General features: G+C 45.5%; 1 protein-coding gene across 1 annotated transcript in view; it reads left to right on the top strand.

The window, feature by feature from the left end:
* Positions 1 to 16,462, top strand: part of LOC126210136 (peroxidase-like) — a 194,046-nt gene that overhangs the window by 15,820 nt on the left and 161,764 nt on the right. Inside the window, exon 2 of the mRNA XM_049939285.1 lies at positions 8,427 to 8,560. Coding sequence (XP_049795242.1) covers positions 8,427 to 8,560 — 134 coding nt within the window. The remainder of the gene's footprint in view (positions 1 to 8,426; positions 8,561 to 16,462) is intronic.

Raw genomic sequence — 16,462 nt, 5'->3', positions numbered from 1 at the left:
CCAACGCCAAACGCCACTGAATGCCACTCAACATAGCAGCTGACTCTGGTTCTGCACCATGCAAGTGTGTCTCAAATGGTACGGTCTCAGTAACAATCGACCAGTATCTGCACGATGAATATTCCTTCGAGCAGGGACATATTACTAATGTTGTTCCGCAGCGTTCAGTATTGGCGCTGCTTCTGTTCTTGTTGTATGTAAATCATCTTCCATCTTATAGTAACAAAGCAGAAATAGTGCTCTTTTCTGATGATTCAAGCACCATAATCAACAAGAATAGAGAAATAAGTAGAAGCCAAATTCGGGGAAGATCGGTTCAGGATCTAGAGATGGAACAAGTGATGTAATACTGACAATACAACTTATCCTAGAAGAAGGTAGGTTGAAGAAAAGCAAACATACGTTTATAGGATATGTGTATTTACAAAAATCTTTGGCATTATTGACTCAAGTAAAGTCTTTGCAATATTGAAGCTAGCAGGGGTAAAATACAGGGAGTGTACTGAAACTTCCTGGCAGATTAAAACTGTGTGCCCGACCGAGACTCGAACTCGGGACCTTTGCCTTTCGCGGGCAAGTGCCCTACCATCTGAGCTACCGAAGCACGACTCACGCCCGGTACTCACAGCTTTACTTCTGCCAGTATCTCGTCTCCTACCTTCCAAACTTTACAGAAGCTCTCCTGCGAACCTGCAGAACTAGCACTCCCGAAAGAAAGGATATAGCGGAGACATGGCTTAGCCACAGCCTGGGGGATGTTTCCAGAATGAGATTTTCACTCTGCAGCGGAGTGTGCGCTGATATGAAACTTCCTGGCCGATTAAAACTGTGTGCCCGACCGAGACTCGAACTCGGGACCTTTGCCTTTCGCGGGCAAGTGCTCTACCATCTGAGCCTACCTTCCAAACTTTGCAGAAGCTCGCAGGAGAGCTTCTGTAAAGTTTGGAAGGTAGCAGACGAGATACTGGCAGAAGTAAAGCTGTGAGTAACGGGCGTGGGTCGTGCTTCGGTAGCTCAGATGGTAGAGCAGTTGCCCGCAGAAGGCAAAGGTCCCGAGTTCGAGTCTCGGTCGGGCACACAGTTTTAATCTGCCAGGAAGTTTCATATCAGCGCACACTCCGCTGCAGAGTGAAAATCTCATTCAGGGAGTGTACTGTTACTTACAACTTTATAAAAACAAGACCGGATTTATAAGAGTCGTAGGACATGAAAGGGTAGAAGTCGTTTAGTTAGGAGTGAGACAGGGTTTAGCCTACCCCTGATGTTACTCGATCTGTACATTAAACAAGTAGTAAAGAAAATCAAAGACAAGTCTGAAATGCGAATTAAAATTCAGGGAGAAGAAATGAAAACTTTGAGATTTGCCAATGGCTACGTAATTCTATCAGAGATAGCAGAACACTTGGAAGAGCAGCTGAACGGAATGGATAGTGTCTTGAAAAGAGATCTTAAGATGCACTTCAGCAATACTGAAACAAAGGTAATGGTATGCAGTCGAATTAAAGTTGGCTAAGCTGAGGAAATTTAATTAAGAAATGATATGCTAAAAGTTATCGGTGAATTTTGCCATGTAAGCAGTTAAGTAACTGACGATGACCAAAGGAGAGCGGGTATAAAATGGGTAGTGGCAATAGCAAGAAAAGCATTTCTAAAAAATCGGAATTTATTAAATGCTAATATAAAGTTGAATGCTAGGATGTATTTTCTGGAGATATTTATCTGGAGTATAATCTTGTATGGAAGTGAAACGTGAACGATAGAAATTTTTTATATGCGGCTCCATTGAAGAACGCTTAAGATCTACACTGGTGTCCAAAATTAAAGCAACAAACCGTTATTTCCCCGTGCTGTGCTCCTGTGTCTAATTCAAGACATATTCATATAGACTGTCAACCAGATGTCCGTACGATCTTGTTCTGCACGGAAGATAGCATTCTGCTTAATGGACAATGATGCCAACGATGACATAAGGGTATCTGTGAAACGAGGTAGTGTTTGCCGCATAGTCCCACATCCACAATCGCTGTGTACACAGTCACAAACGGTGCAGTATGCCTACCAGATTCTCTGTGGTGGAGAGCCATAGAGAGAACGGAAGCAGGACAGTCGCAAAGTGATACGGCCCGATAGCTTAGTGTGAATCATTCTGTTGTTTCTCGGATGTGGCGACAGTTTATACGGACCAAAACTGTATCCCGAAGACCAGATAGGGCCGACCACGTGTGACATCAGAAGAAAGGACCATCATTTGGCTGTAAGAACAGCAGTACCGCCTTAGTACTCCTTGGCAACCGGCATGTGAGTTCGCAGCATCCACTGGACGTGTTGTACAGAGGCAAACGATATACAGAAGCCTTCGGAGAGTGGCCTCTACTGTCGGAGACCTGCTGTATGTCTACCTTTGACGCGTCTTCACAGAAGAGAATGTCCAGAGTGGAGCTGTCGAACAGTGGACAAATGTTTCCGCAGACGAGTGCCGGTTTGGAGAGTGATTCTCGATGGATTCGCAACTGGAGGGAACGCGGAACACGATTTCGGGACCCAAACACTGTGGAAAAACACCGATATCAAGGAGGATCCCTGACGGTGTACATAGGGATCGTGTTTATCACTCGAACCTCTATTCATGACATTGTATGGGTTAATTGGCAAGGTTTAACTGCTGTCAGATATCGTGATGAGATCTTGGGACCTCATTTGCGGTTGTTGCCAGACTTCGTAGTGATAGACGATAATACTCTACCTAACAGAGCACAGGTAGTTGATGTTTTCTTGGACACAGAAGATATTGAACGCATGGCGTGGCCTGCTCGCTCTCCCAATTTGAATCCCATAGAGCATGTCTGGGGTGCACTAGGGAGATGGCTTGCATCACGTCAGCATCCACCAACCACTCTCCAAGACCTGTGAGCAACTCTGCAGGAAGAATGTGCGCTATTGCCTCAACACGAGACTGATAATTATTCACAGAATGCTCCGTTATTGTCAGGCCCATATTGCTACCAAAGGGGATCACACTCCATAGCAAGCACATTAATCAGCTGTCGGAATGTGCGTGCAAATCCGTTAAGTTGGAAGAAACGATTAAGATTTTTGTCTATGGTTACACATGTTTAAGTTGTTTACATTCTGAATTCTTTGCAGTGTTTCTACTTTAATATCACTCGCTTTAATTTAGGATGCGAGCGTAGTAACAGATGAGGAGGTACTGAAGCGAACGGGGGAAAAAGAAATTTGTGGCATAACATGACTAGAAGAAGGGATTGGATGATAGCTCATATCCTGAGGCATCAAGGTCTGTCAGTTTGGTACTAGAAGGCAGTGTGTGTGTATGTGTATGTGTGGGGGGGGGGGGGCGGGGAGGGGGGTGTATGTCCTTTTCAATCTATCCCAGGTATGTTCGATACGGTTCATGTCTGAAGGAAGTCATTCACAAGATGTGCACGATGGGGGTGCGAATTGTCGTCCATGAAGCCGAATGTCTCTCCAATATGCTGTCGATGTGGTTGCACTGTCGATCGGAGGATAGCATTCACGTATCGTACAGCCGTTATGGCGCCTTCCATGACCACGAGCGGTATACGTCGGCCCCACATAATGCCACCCCAAAACAGCAGGGATCCTCCACCTTGCTGCACTCGTTGGAAAGTGTGTCTAAGGCGTTTAGCCTGACCGGGTTGCCTCCAAACACGTCTCCGACGACTGACTGGTTCAAGGCATACGCGACACTCATCGGTGAAGAGCACATGATGCCAATCCTGAGCGGTCCATTCGGCATGTTGTTGGGCCCATCTGTACCGCGCTGCATGGTGTCGTGGTTGCAAAGATGGACCTCGCCATGGACGTCGGGAGTGAAGCTGCACATCATGCAGCCTATTGCGAGTCGTAACACGACGTCCTATGGCTGCACGAAAAGCATTATTCGACATGGTAGTGCTGCTGTCAGGGTTCCCCCGAGCCATAATCCGTAGGTAGTGGTCATCCACTGCAGTAGTAGCTCTTGTGCGGCCTGAGCGAGGCATGTCATCGACAGTTCCTGTCTCCCTGTATCTCCTCTATGTCCAAACAACATTACTTTCGTTCAGTCCGAGACGCACGGACGTTTCCCTTGTTGAGAGCCCATCCTAGCACAAAATAACAATGCGGACGCGATCGAACCGCGGTATTGACCGTCTAGGCATGGTTGAACTATAGACAACGCGAGCCGTGTACCTCCTTCCCGATGAAATGACTGGAACTGATCGGCTCTCGGACCCCCTCCGACTAATAGGCGCTGCTCATGCATGGTTGTTTACATCTTTGGGCAGGTTTAGTGACACCTCTGAACAGTCAAAGTGACTGTGTCTGTGATACAATATCCACAGTCAATATCTATCTTCAGGAGTTTTGGGAACCGGGGTGATGCAAAACTTTTTTTGATGTGATTAGTTTGCATACTTCCAATTCATTAACACCATGTGGACTACTTTTATCAGACACATACACACAGAATGTATCCATAGCAGAAAAAACTGCTGTAAGGATGGTGTCTGGAATAGAGAACATAGCATAGTAGCAACAGCCTCCCTATAAGTTTAATCTCTTACGGAGTTTACTGTGAAGGATGATTGAAAATTTGGAAATAATAGTAGACCGCAATATTCACTACCTAACTTAACTCTGGAGCAGAAAGAAGCAAAATATCCAACCATAAAAATATGTAAGCACCTCCCAATCTGAATTAAAAGTGCTGGCAGACAACGAAGACAATTTTAAAAATAAACGAATTATATCGTTCTATAACTTCTTCTGCTTGATCGATGAATATCTTAATGTAATGCGAGTGTTTGGGAGTGGGGTGGTAGGTTTATTATGTTTATTGAGTATTCCGTCGGTACTTGCAGGACCATACAAATATTAAAAACTGAAATACAAAGTACACTTCTGGAAATTGAAATAAGAACACCGTGAATTCATTGTCCCAGGAAGGGGAAATTTTATTGACACATTCCTGGGGTCAGATACATCACATGATCACACTGACAGAACCACAGGCACATAGACACAGGCAACAGAGCATGCACAATGTCGGCACTAGTACAGTGTATATCCACCTTTCGCAGCAATGCAGGCTGCTATTCTCCCATGGAGACGATCGTAGAGATGCTGGATGTAGTCCTGTGGAACGGCTTGCCATGCCATTTCCACCTGGCGCCTCAGTTGCACCAGCGTTCGTGCTGGACGTGCAGACCGCGTGAGACGACGCTTCATCCAGTCCCAAACATGCTCAATGGGGGACAGATCCGGAGATCTTGCTGGCCAGGGTAGTTGACTTACACCTTCTAGAGCACGTTGGGTGGCACGGGATACATGCGGACGTGCATTGTCCTGTTGGAACAGCAAGTTCCCTTGCCGGTCTAGGAATGGTAGAACGATGGGTTCGATGACGGTTTGGATGTACCGTGCATTATTCAGTGTCCCCTCGACGATCACCAGTGGTGTACGGCCAGTGTAGGAGATCGCTCCCCACACCATGATGCCGGGTGTTGGCCCTGTGTGCCTCGGTCGTATGCAGTCCTGATTGTGGCGCTCACCTGCACGGCGCCAAACACGCATACGACCATCATTGGCACCAAGGCAGAAGCGACTCTCATCGCTGAAGACGACACGTCTCCATTCGTCCCTCCATTCACGCCTGTCGCGACACCACTGGAGGCGGGCTGCACGATGTTGGGGCGTGAGCGGAAGACGGCCTAACGGTGTGCGGGACCGTAGCCTAGCTTCATGGAGACGGTTGCGAATGGTCCTCGCCGATACCCCAGGAGCAACAGTGTCCCTAATTTGCTGGGAAGTGGCGGTGCGGTCCCCTACGGCACTGCGTAGGATCCTACGGTCTTGGCGTGCATCCGTGCGTCGCTGCGGTCCGGTCCCAGGTCGACGGGCACGTGCACCTTCCGCCGACCACTGGCGACAACATCGATGTACTGTGGAGACCTCACGCCCCACGAGTTGAGCAATTCGGCGCTACGTCCACCCGGCCTCCCGCATGCCCACTATACGCCCTCGCTCAAAGTCCGTCAACTGCACATACGGTTCACGTCCACGCTGTCGCGGCATGCTACCAGTGTTAAAGACTGCGATGGAGCTCCGTATGCCACGGCAAACTGGCTGACACTGACGGCGGCGGTGCACAAATGCTGCGCAGCTAGCGCCATTCGACGGCCAACACCGCGGTTCCTGGTGTGTCCGCTGTGCCGTGCGTGTGATCATTGCTTGTACAGCCCTCTCGCAGTGTCCGGAGCAAGTATGGTGGGTCTGACACACCGGTGTCAATGTGTTCTTTTTTCCATTTCCAGGAGTGTATTAATGTCCCATGATAACATTTGTTTATAGTTCGTTGTGACGTGGCTTTTGGCTTTTTAGGCCAACCTCAGATAACGAGACTAGACAGATAGTTCACAGAACACCAGCGACAGTTTTTAGATACAAAAAGATAGTTTTTGCAAAGATATGTGACCTTTTACAACTACAGAGGGTGTAAAAGGTATAAATGTTGATATTTCTATTGGCGACTGAGGACGGAGTACTGAACAACGTTAAATCAGTATTTACCTCGTTTGCAGACAAATAATTGTGGCTATTAGCAGTAGTACACATTTCGGTTGGTTGATACCTCCAAGTACGAGTGGCAAGAGCAAGTCAATGATTATTTTCCCCCGGCCAGCAAGTGAGGTGTTGAAGTGTGGATGTGTGAATGCAAGACAGGTAGTCTATACCGACGGGTATAGTCCACTTTGTGCGCAGTTACGACCAAGCAGAAAACATTAGGTAGTAAATTATGTGTCGTGTTTGTGGGATGACTGTTCGTCACAGAAAAAAACCAACATACTGATGTGTGTACATATTAAGGTAACACATATAAACATATCTGCACTTTTACCTGTTACGCCCTGTATATCTATGCTTGAGTTTTTCATTGTGTGAGGATGGTGTAAAAAACCAACAGCTGGTTCACAACAAAGTATAAAACAAATATTATTGCGAACATCAGTACTCACAAGGGAACCTTCCCATCGCACCCCCCTCAGATTTAGTTATAAGTTGGCACAGTGGATAGGCCTTGAAAAACTGAACACAGATCAATCGAGAAAACAGGAAGAAGTTGTGTGGAACTATGAAAAAATAAGCAAAATATTCAAACTGAGTAGTCCATGTCCAAGATAAGCACATTAAGGACCGCGTGAGCTCAGGTCCGCCGTGGTCCCGTGGTTAGCGTGAGTAAGTGTGGAACGAGAGGTCCTTGGTTCAAGTCTCCCTCGACCGTAAATTTTACTTTATTTATTTTCGCAAAGTTATGATCTGTCCGTTCGTTCACTGACGTCTCTTTTCACTGTAATAAGTTTAGTGTCTGTGTTTTGCTACCGCACCGCAAAACCGTGCGATTAGTAGACGAAAGGACGTGCCTCTCCAATGGGAACCGAAAACATTTGATCGCAAGGTCATAGGTCAACCGATTCCTCCACAGGAAAACACGTCTGATATATTCTATACGACACTGGTGACGGCATGTGCGTCACATGACAGGAATATGTTGTCGACCCACCTAACTTGTACACTTAGCGAATGGGTAAAAAGATTTTTCTACCTTGCCCGATTTAGATTTTCTTGTGGATGTGATAATCACTCCCAAAAAAGTGATGAAAACATAAGAGTTTGTCACATAAACTGAAATTAAAAATTAAACTTTTCACTGGAGGGAAGACTTGAAGCTAGGACTTCTCGTTCCGTAGCTGCTCTCGCTAACCACGGGACCACGGCGCTCCTTAATTCTCATTCCCCTTGATGTTGCTTATCTTCGCGTGGACTACTCAGTTTGTATATTTCACTTATTTTTTTCATAGTTCCACACAACTTCTTCCTGTTTTCTCGATTGATCTGTGTTCAGTTTTTCAAGGCCTATCCACTGTGCCAACTTATAACTAAATCTGAGGGGTGTGCGATGGGGAGGTTTCCTTGTCAGTATTTCAGTTTTTAAATTACACTTATTAAATTGTGTAGCAGATTAGAATTAAAGTAAGAATCAAGTTATTTAAAGGACCAGCATGTACGTCTTTTCTCATAGAAAATGCATATTACCTGTAAAACCAATTATTTGTTCCACACCATAGAAAGTTGTGGCATGTTTAACAAGGCATGCAACTAACTAACTAACTAACCAGCCAGCCAACTCACAAAGCTTCTAACTTGCCACTAGCCTAGTAGCTGACCAACTAACTAACCTACTAACTAATGGCCTAACTAACCTATTAACTGGCTAAATACTCATCAACTAGCCAAGCTACTAACTAACTAACCTACTAACTAATCTACTAGTTAGCTTATTAACTAACCTACCACCTGACTTCTCAAATAATGACTCACAGTGTGCTGTATTTGTGTTCCTACAGCATGCTGATAGTGCGTCTGATGCTGTTGCCGCTGTGCATGCTTCCGGCTGCCGTCGTGGGGGATGGGTGTGGGCCCAATGTGGTGCCACTCTCCGTAGTTGAGGGCAAACCCTGCCAGCTGCGCCTCACCAGGAGTGAGTAGACCTACCACCTGCCATAGTAGTATTAGGAAAAAAGGACTGATCTGCAATTGTTCATGGCGAGACCCGGATGATTTGTCTAGTAACCTAACAGAATGCATTTCATTGGGCACATTTGGTCATAGTATTTGGCTTGTGTAAAAGTGGCATCTTAAGTATACCTTAAGGGAAAGAGTAGAAAAATGGAGTTATTGGCAGCATTCGATTGACAACCATTAGTAGTTTATATTGAAAGGCTTTAATTAACGAGCCGTTTCAATTGATATGTTGAAAAGAACTACTTATCAGGTCAATGAATCATTTGTAGTACAAACAGTAGTGGGCGCCTACAGTCACAGCACAGATTATGACAGCCGATATAATGACAAAAATGAGGTTCAATAATGTGGTAAAGTGGTTTGCATTATTAGTTTAAGTGATAATTATAGGAAAAAATAATGCATTGTGATGGAAATATAATTACAGAAGCATTACAAGCGCGCACACACACACACACACACACACACACACACACACACACACACACACACACACACACACATATATATATATATATATATATATATATATATATATACAGAGGTTAGGTGTGTGTGTATGTGTTTGTGTGTGTGTGCGTGTGTGTGAATATGTTTATATACACACTTGGTGGGTATAATTAAAGTAAAGGTACTTACAGAGGTTCAGTGTATAAGTTGTAATTATCTTATGGCAGCCTCTCTTACTGTACAACATTTTGTTGATATCTCCGGTGGTCATATTGTAGAAATTGTGAAGTGGCAGTTAATAATAAAGTCAAAATTACAGCTTGTTTGACTTTTCTGCCCACATCTGACTCCTAATTCATTACATAAGGAAACATTTCTATACATCTTCCTTGCATTCACAATGCCAGATTTTCACCTGGGGGCTAAAACTGGAACTAATTTCCTTCCAATGTAAATTGGTTCCGCATTAGTGCATTAGAATATTAAAGTTTCACTGCCATACGATAATTACAACAGCACACACTCTTGGATACTGACACACCCTGATATATACAGGGTGTTTCAAAAATGACCGGTATATTTGAAACGGCAATAAAAACTAAACGAGCAGCGATAGAAATACACCGTTTGTTGCAATATGCTTGGGACAACAGTACATTTTCAGGCAGACAAACTTTCGAAATTACAGTAGTTACAATTTTCAACAACAGATGGCGCTGCGGTCTGGAAACTCTATAGTACGATATTTTCCACATATCCACCATGCGTAGCAATAATATGGCGTAGTCTCTGAATGAAATTACCCGAAACCTTTGACAACGTGTCTGGTGGAATGGCTTCACATGCAGATGAGATGTACTGCTTCAGCTGTTCAATTGTTTCTGGATTCTGGCGGTACACCTGGTCTTTCAAGTGTCCGCACAGAAAGAAGTCACAGGGGTTCATGTCTGGCGAATAGGGAGGCCAATCCACGCCGCCTCCTGTATGTTTCGGATAGCCCAAAGCAATCACACGATCATCGAAATATTCATTCAGGAAATTAAAGACGTCGGCCGTGCGATGTGGCTGGGCACCATCTTGCATAAACCACGAGGTGTTCGCAGTGTCGTCTAAGGCAGTTTGTACCGCCACAAATTCACGAAGAATGTCCAGATAGCGTGATGCAGTAATCGTTTCGGATCTGAAAAATGGGCCAATGATTCCTTTGGAAGACATGGCGGCCCAGACCAGTACTTTTTGAGGATGCAGGGACGATGGGACTGCAACATGGGGCTTTTCGGTTCCCCATATGCGCCAGTTCTGTTTATTGACGAAGCTGTCCAGGTAAAAATAAGCTTCGTCAGTAAACCAAATGCTGCCCACATGCATATCGCCGTCATCAATCCTGTGCACTATATCGTTAGCGAATGTCTCTCGTGCAGCAATGGTAGCGGCGCTGAGGGGTTGCCGCGTTTGAATTTTGTGTGGATAGAGGTGTAAACTCTGGCGCATGAGACGATACGTGGACGTTGGCATCGTTTGGACCGCAGCTGCAACACGGCGAACGGAAACCCGAGGCCACTGTTGGATCACCTGCTGCACTAGCTGCGCGTTGCCCTCTGTGGTTGCCATACGCGGTCGCCCTACCTTTCCAGCACGTTCATCCGTCACGTTCCCAGTCCGTTGAAATTTTTCAAACAGATCCTTTATTGTATCGCTTTTCGGTCCTTTGGTTACATTAAACCTCCGTTGAAAACTTCGTCTTGTTGCAACAACACTGTGTTCTAGGCGGTGGAATTCCAACACCAGAAAAATCCTCTGTTCTAAGGAATAAACCATGTTGTCTACAGCACACTTGCACGTTGTGAACAGCACACGCTTACAGCAGAAAGACGATGTACAGAATGGCGCACCCACAGACTGCGTTGTCTTCTATATCTTTCACATCACTTGCAACGCCATCTGTTGTTGAAAATTGTAACTACTGTAATTTCGAAAGTTTGTCCGCCTGCAAATGTACTGTTGTCCCAAGCATATTGCAACAAACGGTGTATTTCTATCGCTGCTCGTTTAGTTTTTATTGCCGTTTCAAATATACCGGTCATTTTTGAAACACCCTGTATATGGTGGGAAGAAATTGTGTCACGAAATTTTAACCCTGGATAGCTGATGCCAGTAGGAAACAAAATTACCAGTATTGTGTAGGTCAACAACGCGCCGTTTTGATACTATGGAAACTTGGCACCACGAGCGCCGATTGACCGTGGGATTGCCCTGCTGCCGTTCGTTGGTTGTCGGGCACCTATAACGAGAGGGCATGCTGAAAAATGATGCAACTTAAATTTTTGTGTGAAAACTGTTAAGGCTTTTTAAATAAAACTTTATTAACATTTTACATCTTTATTCTTTATGTCTGTATATTTATTTCTCAAGACAGTCGCCATGGTGATGAACACATTTCTCCGAACGAGAGCACTTTATTAATACGGTCACTGTAAAATGTTTCACTTTATCGATGGAGCCACACGACACCTCTGTTTGCTCCGTTTAATCACTATCAAAGTGAAGTCCACGAAACTATTCTTTAAGTTTTGGAAACAGATGAAAATCCGGTGGGGCCATGTCGGGAGTGTAAGGAGGATGATCGATGACAATGAATCCAAGGCGTCGGATTGTTGCAGATGGCGGAGCGTCCATGTTTAGTGTTGCACTGCCGTGCTGAAGGAGACGGTGCTCCATGTGTGGACGAGGTCTCCGAAATCGAAACTCGATTACAGCACACTGTTGGTTGTTTTGGAGAAGGAGACCAGACAGCGAGGTCATCAGTCTCATCGGATTAGGGAAGGACGGGGAAGGAAGTCGGCCGTGCCCTTTCAAAGGAGCCTTCCCGGCATTTGCCTGGCGCGATTTAGGGAAATCACGGAAAACCTAAATCAGGCTGGCCGGACGCGGGATTGAACCGTCGTCCTCCCGAATGCGAGTCCAGTGTCTAACCACTGCGCCACCTCGCTCGGTCACAGCACACTGTTTCTAAAGCACTGTAGTTGCGTTACACACCACCATGTTACTTGCTGTAATTCTGGCGATAGAGTGCTGCAAATATACAGGGTGTTACAAAAAGGTACGGCCAAACTTTCAGGAAATATTCCTCACACACAAATAAAGAAAAGGTGTTATGTGGACATGTTTCCGGAAACGCTTAATTTCCAAGTTAGAGCTCATTTTAGTTTCGTCAGTATGTACTGTACTTCCTCGATTCACCGCCAGTTGGCCCAATTGGAGGAAGGTAATGTTGACTTCGGTGCTTGTGTTGACATGCGACTCATTGCTCTACAGTACTAGCATCAAGCACATCAGTACGTAGCATCAACAGGTTAGTGTTCATCACGAGCGTGGTTTTGCAGTCAGTGCAATGTTTACAGATGCGGAGTTGGCAGATGCCCATTTGATGTATGGATTTACACGGGGCAATAGCCGTGGCGCGGTACGTTTGTATCGAGACAGATTTCCAGAACGAAGGTGTCCCGACAGGAAGACGTTCGAAGCAGTTGATCGGCGTCTTAGGGAGCACGGAACATTCCAGCCTATGACTCGCGACTGGGGAAGACCTAGAACGACGAGGACACCTGCAATGGACGAGGCAATTTTTCGTGCAGTTGACGATAACCCTAATGTCAGCGTCAGAGAAGTTGCTACTGTACAAGGTAACGTTGACCACGTCACTGTATGGAGAGTGCTACGGGAGAACCAGTTGTTTCCGTACCATGTACAGCGTGTGCAGGCACTATCACCAGCTATTGGCCTCCACGGGTACATTTCTGCGAATGGTTCATCCAACAATGTGTCAATCCTCATTTCAGTGCAAATGTTCTCTTTACGGATGAGGCTTCATTCCAACGTGATCAAATTGTAAATTTTCACAATCAACATGTGTGGGCTGACGAGAATCCGCACGCAATTGTGCAATCACGTCATGAACACAGATTTTCTGTGAACGTTTGGGCAGGCATTGTTGGTGATGTCTTGATTGGGACCCATGTACTTCCACCTACGCTCATACGGAATACTCTACCTGTGCTGCTAGAACATGTGCCTTTACAAGTACGACACAACATGTGGTTCATGCACGATGGAGCTCCTGCACATTTCAGTCGAAGTGTTCGTACGCTTCTCAGCAACAGATTCAGTGACCGATGGATTGGTAGAGGCGGACCAATTCCGTGGCTTCCACGCTCTCCTGGCCTCAACCCTCTTGACTTTCATTTATGGGGGCATTTGAAAGCTCTTGTCTACGCAACCCCGGGGTACCAAATGTAGAGACTCTTCGTGCTCGTATTGTGGACGGCTGTGATACAATACGCCATTCTCCAGGGCTGCATCAGCACATCAGGGATTCCATGCGACGGAGGGTGGATGCATGTATCCTCGCTAACGGAGGACATTTTGAACATTTCCTGTAACAAAGTGTTTGAAGTCACGCTGGTACGTTCTGTTGCTGTGTGTTTCCATTCCGCGATTAATGTGATTTGAAGAGAAGTAATAAAATGAGCTCTAACATGGAAAGTAAGCGTTTCCGGACACAGTTCCACATAACATATTTTCTTTCTTTGTGTGTGAGGAATGTTTCCTGAAAGTTTGGCCGTACCTTTTTGTAACACCCTGTATAGATACGAAGTAAAAGATGTAGTATATAAATAACGTTGTTTTATTTTAAAAACTTTAAGAGTTTTTGCATACAAAAATTAAGAAGCAATATTTTTTCTTGCATGCCCTCGTATATGCTGTGTGGTTATAATTAAACTTCCCTATTTAACACTTGATAACACGTAAACGGATTACCATACGAGTACCAAACTTGGTAGCATTAATTTCCAGAGAATGGGGTGCATAATTTTCATGCATCACAGCGCCACCGTCCACTTCCAATCATGGCCACCGAGTGCCGCGATTAGTCATCACTATTCATAGCCTCACACACGTGACCAGCCGCAGTGCGCTTGTTGACATGTCAACGTGAGCTTGGACAAAAGGAGCAGGGCATTATTGGTGAAGCACTATAATAATAAAAAAAAACAGTAATGCTGCAATTGCACTTCCAGAATATCGCCTGCTGTGCGGAGCATGGTGAAGGAGTTCGAATCAACTGTAGAACTGTATGTCGCTGAGGGAATAGGTCGACGACCGAGTGCGTCACAGGTGGTTGATGAAATCACTGTTGCTGTGGCAGACAACCCTGCGCGCAATTCACGATCGTCAGGTAGTGCGCGCGCTGTGTCACAACAGCTGAACATCCGGGGTCCACTGTATGGAAGATGCTTTGCACTGTTCTCAAATGCTATCTGAACAAGATCTGTATTGTACAGCAGCTTGCACCACAGGACGCACGACGACGTGTTGGCTTCGCTCTCCCCTTTCTCGCAAGGATTGAAGTTGACGAGGGCTGGACCTGGACCATCCTGTGGACAGACGAAGCTTATTTTCCTCTGACGGGTGAGGGGAACACACAGAACTGGCGAGTGTGGGAAACTTCATCTCCAGTCACTGCACATGAAGTTCCCCTGCATGGTGAACGAGTCACCGTGCAGTGTGGCTTCACAGCTACGTTCATCATTGGCTCATTCTTTTTCAACAAGTTCACGTTCAAGGACCATGGGCGTGCAGTGTGACTGGCCAGCGTTACTGCGATATACTTCGCCAGCATCTCATACCATACCTACTGGAGAGAGACGCATTGAACTCAACAGTTTTCATGCAAGATGGGGCCACACCGCACATCGCTCGTGAAGTTCATCTGCTTCTCCGAAACACATTTGGAAACTATCGAATTATCAGCCGATCGTTTCCAAATGCTTGTCCAGAACGATCACCTGGTCTCACTCCCTGTGATTTCTGGTTGTGGGGCTATCTGAAGGACAGGGTTTACCAGGGCAACAATTCGCGCATCTGCTGATCTGAAGCGCAGCATATCAAGACAGGTAGCCAGTATACCTACGAGCATGTTTCGTTCTGCTAGGTGCAGAATGCAATCCTGCGCTTTCATACTCATCTGGACACTGATGGGACAATATTGAGCAACTTTTTTAACAGTAATGGTAACGGTATGTAATGGTATGACGTACCGTAGCAGCACATTAAAAGTGTTTCAGCTGAATTGATTCCGCATTATTTCACTTCCCCATGTCCTCGACATGAATGCTACCAAGTTTGGTGCTCGTACTGTAATTAGTTCCCGTGTTATAACGTGTTAAAAAGGGAACGTTTCATTATAGCCACTCAGTATAAGAGTATAGATCGTTGTGGTTGAATACATGTTGCTAAACAATTATATGTGGTGTAAATGCCTTCTTATCAGGTAGTCATAGCGACTTTCACCGACAGAGTTCTTGCATGCCAGCGCAGCAAAGGAGGTCATACGCCACGTATCAGTTTCTGAACCTGAAGTGGGAAAGTGTGACGGACACGTTCATAAGCTTTGTTGACGTATCTTGAATAAATGCACACTAACTGTTAGCGTGTTTTTCGATATGACTGCACGGTTTCTATACTGATTTTCAACTGTATGACAGAAGACGGGAGTCCGGGACTGATCTCTTTTACTGACAGAAGTTTTTCTTGTAAACCTGCTGGCTGGTGTTGATGAATGAGTGGGAAGCAGGTGTACTGTACTCGTGCCACACCATAGGGCAGCCACTCTTGGCATCCAGGGCGATGTTGGTCAGTATGTGATGCGTGGTTGTCTTTAATTTAGCACAGTGATGCACAATCTCGATCACCTCCTGTATCTTTCTCTTGAAGGCAAGTGGCTGCCTGGCTGTCATATTGTGACGTACAGTACTAACGTCTTTCCTCACATTGTCTCTGTGTGCCAAAGAGTTAACTAAGTGTGTAACCGATTTATAAAGCTACGTTTATAGGGGCCTTAAAAATAGCATATTGCCGACAATATAGCCCAGCAATATTGCCCAGAAACATTACCTTTGACACGTACTGCAGCTACGTGTTCAGTAATATTATGAACCAGTGTTCCCCAGCAATGTTGGCAGCGAAACATTTCTGGGCCAGAAATGTTTACACCGGTCACACTATGGCGGCGAAATGGACGAAAGCGAGCTATTCACTGATGGGCCAAAATATTATGACCACCTGATCCACAGCGTGTTCTTCCACTTTTCAAAACCAGTACAACAGAGATTTTGCTTGGCATGGATTCTCCAAGTCCTTGACATGATTCCAGAAGTATGTAGCACCAGATGTCTTCGCACAGGTCAAGCAATTCCTGCAAATTACGGGTTGGTGATTTACGGGCCCGCAGCTGGCGCCCGATATGTGTTCCAGTGGGTACAGATCGGACACATTTTCTGGCCGAGACACCAGTGTGAGTTCACTACAATGCTTCTCAAACCACTGTAGCACGATTCTGACCTAGTAA

This window comes from Schistocerca nitens, chromosome 10 (genome assembly GCF_023898315.1).
Source record: "Schistocerca nitens isolate TAMUIC-IGC-003100 chromosome 10, iqSchNite1.1, whole genome shotgun sequence".
Taxonomy (NCBI): Eukaryota; Metazoa; Arthropoda; class Insecta; order Orthoptera; family Acrididae; genus Schistocerca; species Schistocerca nitens.
Note: the sequence above shows the minus strand (reverse complement) of the source record. Positions and strands in the feature narration are given on the sequence as shown.